At 39.7% G+C, this 1,711-nt stretch overlaps 1 protein-coding gene across 1 annotated transcript in view; it reads left to right on the top strand.

The window, feature by feature from the left end:
• Positions 1–1,121: 1,121 nt before the first annotated feature.
• Positions 1,122–1,711, top strand: part of LOC101859649 (glycine dehydrogenase (decarboxylating), mitochondrial) — a gene marked incomplete in the record, with an annotated part of 40,667 nt that continues 40,077 nt past the window's right edge. The window contains 1 exon segment of the mRNA XM_013084324.2: positions 1,122–1,557. Coding sequence (XP_012939778.1) covers positions 1,291–1,557 — 267 coding nt within the window.

The following is a 1,711-nucleotide window of genomic DNA, read 5'->3' as shown; positions in this document are numbered from 1 at the left end:
AATCAGTTATGTTAATATCCACACCGATCGAAGGCCTACTCCTCCAACCCTAGTGTGCGAAACGAAAAAAAGCAGTTTTGCTGACCGATAAAAACACATGATCTGATGACCTCCCGTGACCCCAAGTCTCAGCGAAGATAAGCCGTCCCCTGGTTGAGGTTTGATCCAGGGAACACACTTTATAAGTAGGCTAGATCTAATACATGTAATTCCTTTTGGCTGCCAAATATTGTGTCCAAATTTGAAATACAAAGCTTCAGTGGGGAGGGAAATATTTACCCGAAAAGTTGTAAAGTTGGTTTTTATCACCATTTAAATTAGGCATTTGATGTGCTGTCCATGGTTTGAAAGCAAAGAAGTTATGTAGGCCTAACACTAATAATGACATATTATTGCAGTCGAAATTGTCCAAGAGGGTCACCTATTAGTCGAGGAGAATATGATAGGTTATCTTAGGCAAATCAATAAATAAATAATAAAAAATAAAATAAATAAATAAATATGGCATGCACATAATGAATAATGTTGCCTGTCAAAAGCACAAATATTATTAAGATACATGTAGATCTAGATCTACTCCCTTCAAAAGCAGCCCATCGATTTTCTTCCCACAACGCACTGTTCCAAAGACACCCGATCTTGGACAGTGTCATAATCATTATAAATAGTAAAAAGCGCAAGAGCTGGGAGTTGGGAAGCGGTCGTAAAACTTGTACAGGTGATTGTCAAGGAGAGGTGCCAGACGCCAGATAGAGTAGTTTCGATACAGAATCTAGATGTATATAAACTCTTTGATTGAAAGGCTCTAAATTGTTTCTTCGCATGCTAGAAATTTATTTCGTTTCCAATGTAACTTTGATTTGGTCTAGTTTTGTGTGAGCCAAAGTCAAAATAAAATGTTGGATCATTCCTGCCAGAATGGCCGTCATGCTGCTTCGTCGTGTAATTCTATGACACGAACCATTGATTCGCCTCGCTTTCGCCGAGGTCACAAAATATGAATATTCATTTTCTTTCCCTACATGGCCGACAAGTCCATCCTGGGATAGCTGCTGGGGGTTGGGCTCGTACGAGCGTTTTGATTGGACGAAGTCGTTTCCTCAAAACAACTTGCTTCAGCTGAGTGTAGCATTTCGCTTACGCGCTGTACTGAGAGAAGGAACTAGGAGATAGTAGGGTCGAGAGAGATAGAGGATTGTGTGTTGGTGTTGTAGATCTAAGGATAACTGTTGTGAAGGAACCCGTAAAGTGTGTGTGGTTTTTTTTAAACAAACAAAGCTTTCTGAGGAAATGTATCGCTCGGGCCAGTTGGTGAGAGCATTCACTTTTTCTGCTCAACGCAGCAACAGGTTGGTTTTGAACTCAAATAAATCGGCATTGTTGAAGAAATGCCTTGGCGATGTAAATGCAACTCAGAACCTTGAATTCACCACTTCAAGATCTTTGGCGAACACAACACTTGATCGTCTTTTTCCTAAACATGAAGACTTTGCTACTCGACACATAGGACCCAATGATGAAGAGGTTCAGTCTATGCTTGAATTATGTGGCGTGCAGGTAAGTGCATATAATATTATATTGTGCCCGCAAACATTTCTTCTAGAGCTAGAATCTAGGCTAGATATAGAATCTATAATTTTAAAATTTTACACTGTAGGCTAACTCTGTAGTGTTGGTAAGGGATTTTGTTGTTGTTGTGTGTTTTTAGGCG

Source organism: Aplysia californica, unplaced genomic scaffold (assembly GCF_000002075.1).
Source record: "Aplysia californica isolate F4 #8 unplaced genomic scaffold, AplCal3.0 scaffold00285, whole genome shotgun sequence".
Taxonomy (NCBI): Eukaryota; Metazoa; Mollusca; class Gastropoda; order Aplysiida; family Aplysiidae; genus Aplysia; species Aplysia californica.
The sequence above is the reverse complement of the archived record's forward strand: the minus strand, read 5'-3'. Positions and strand labels throughout refer to the sequence as shown.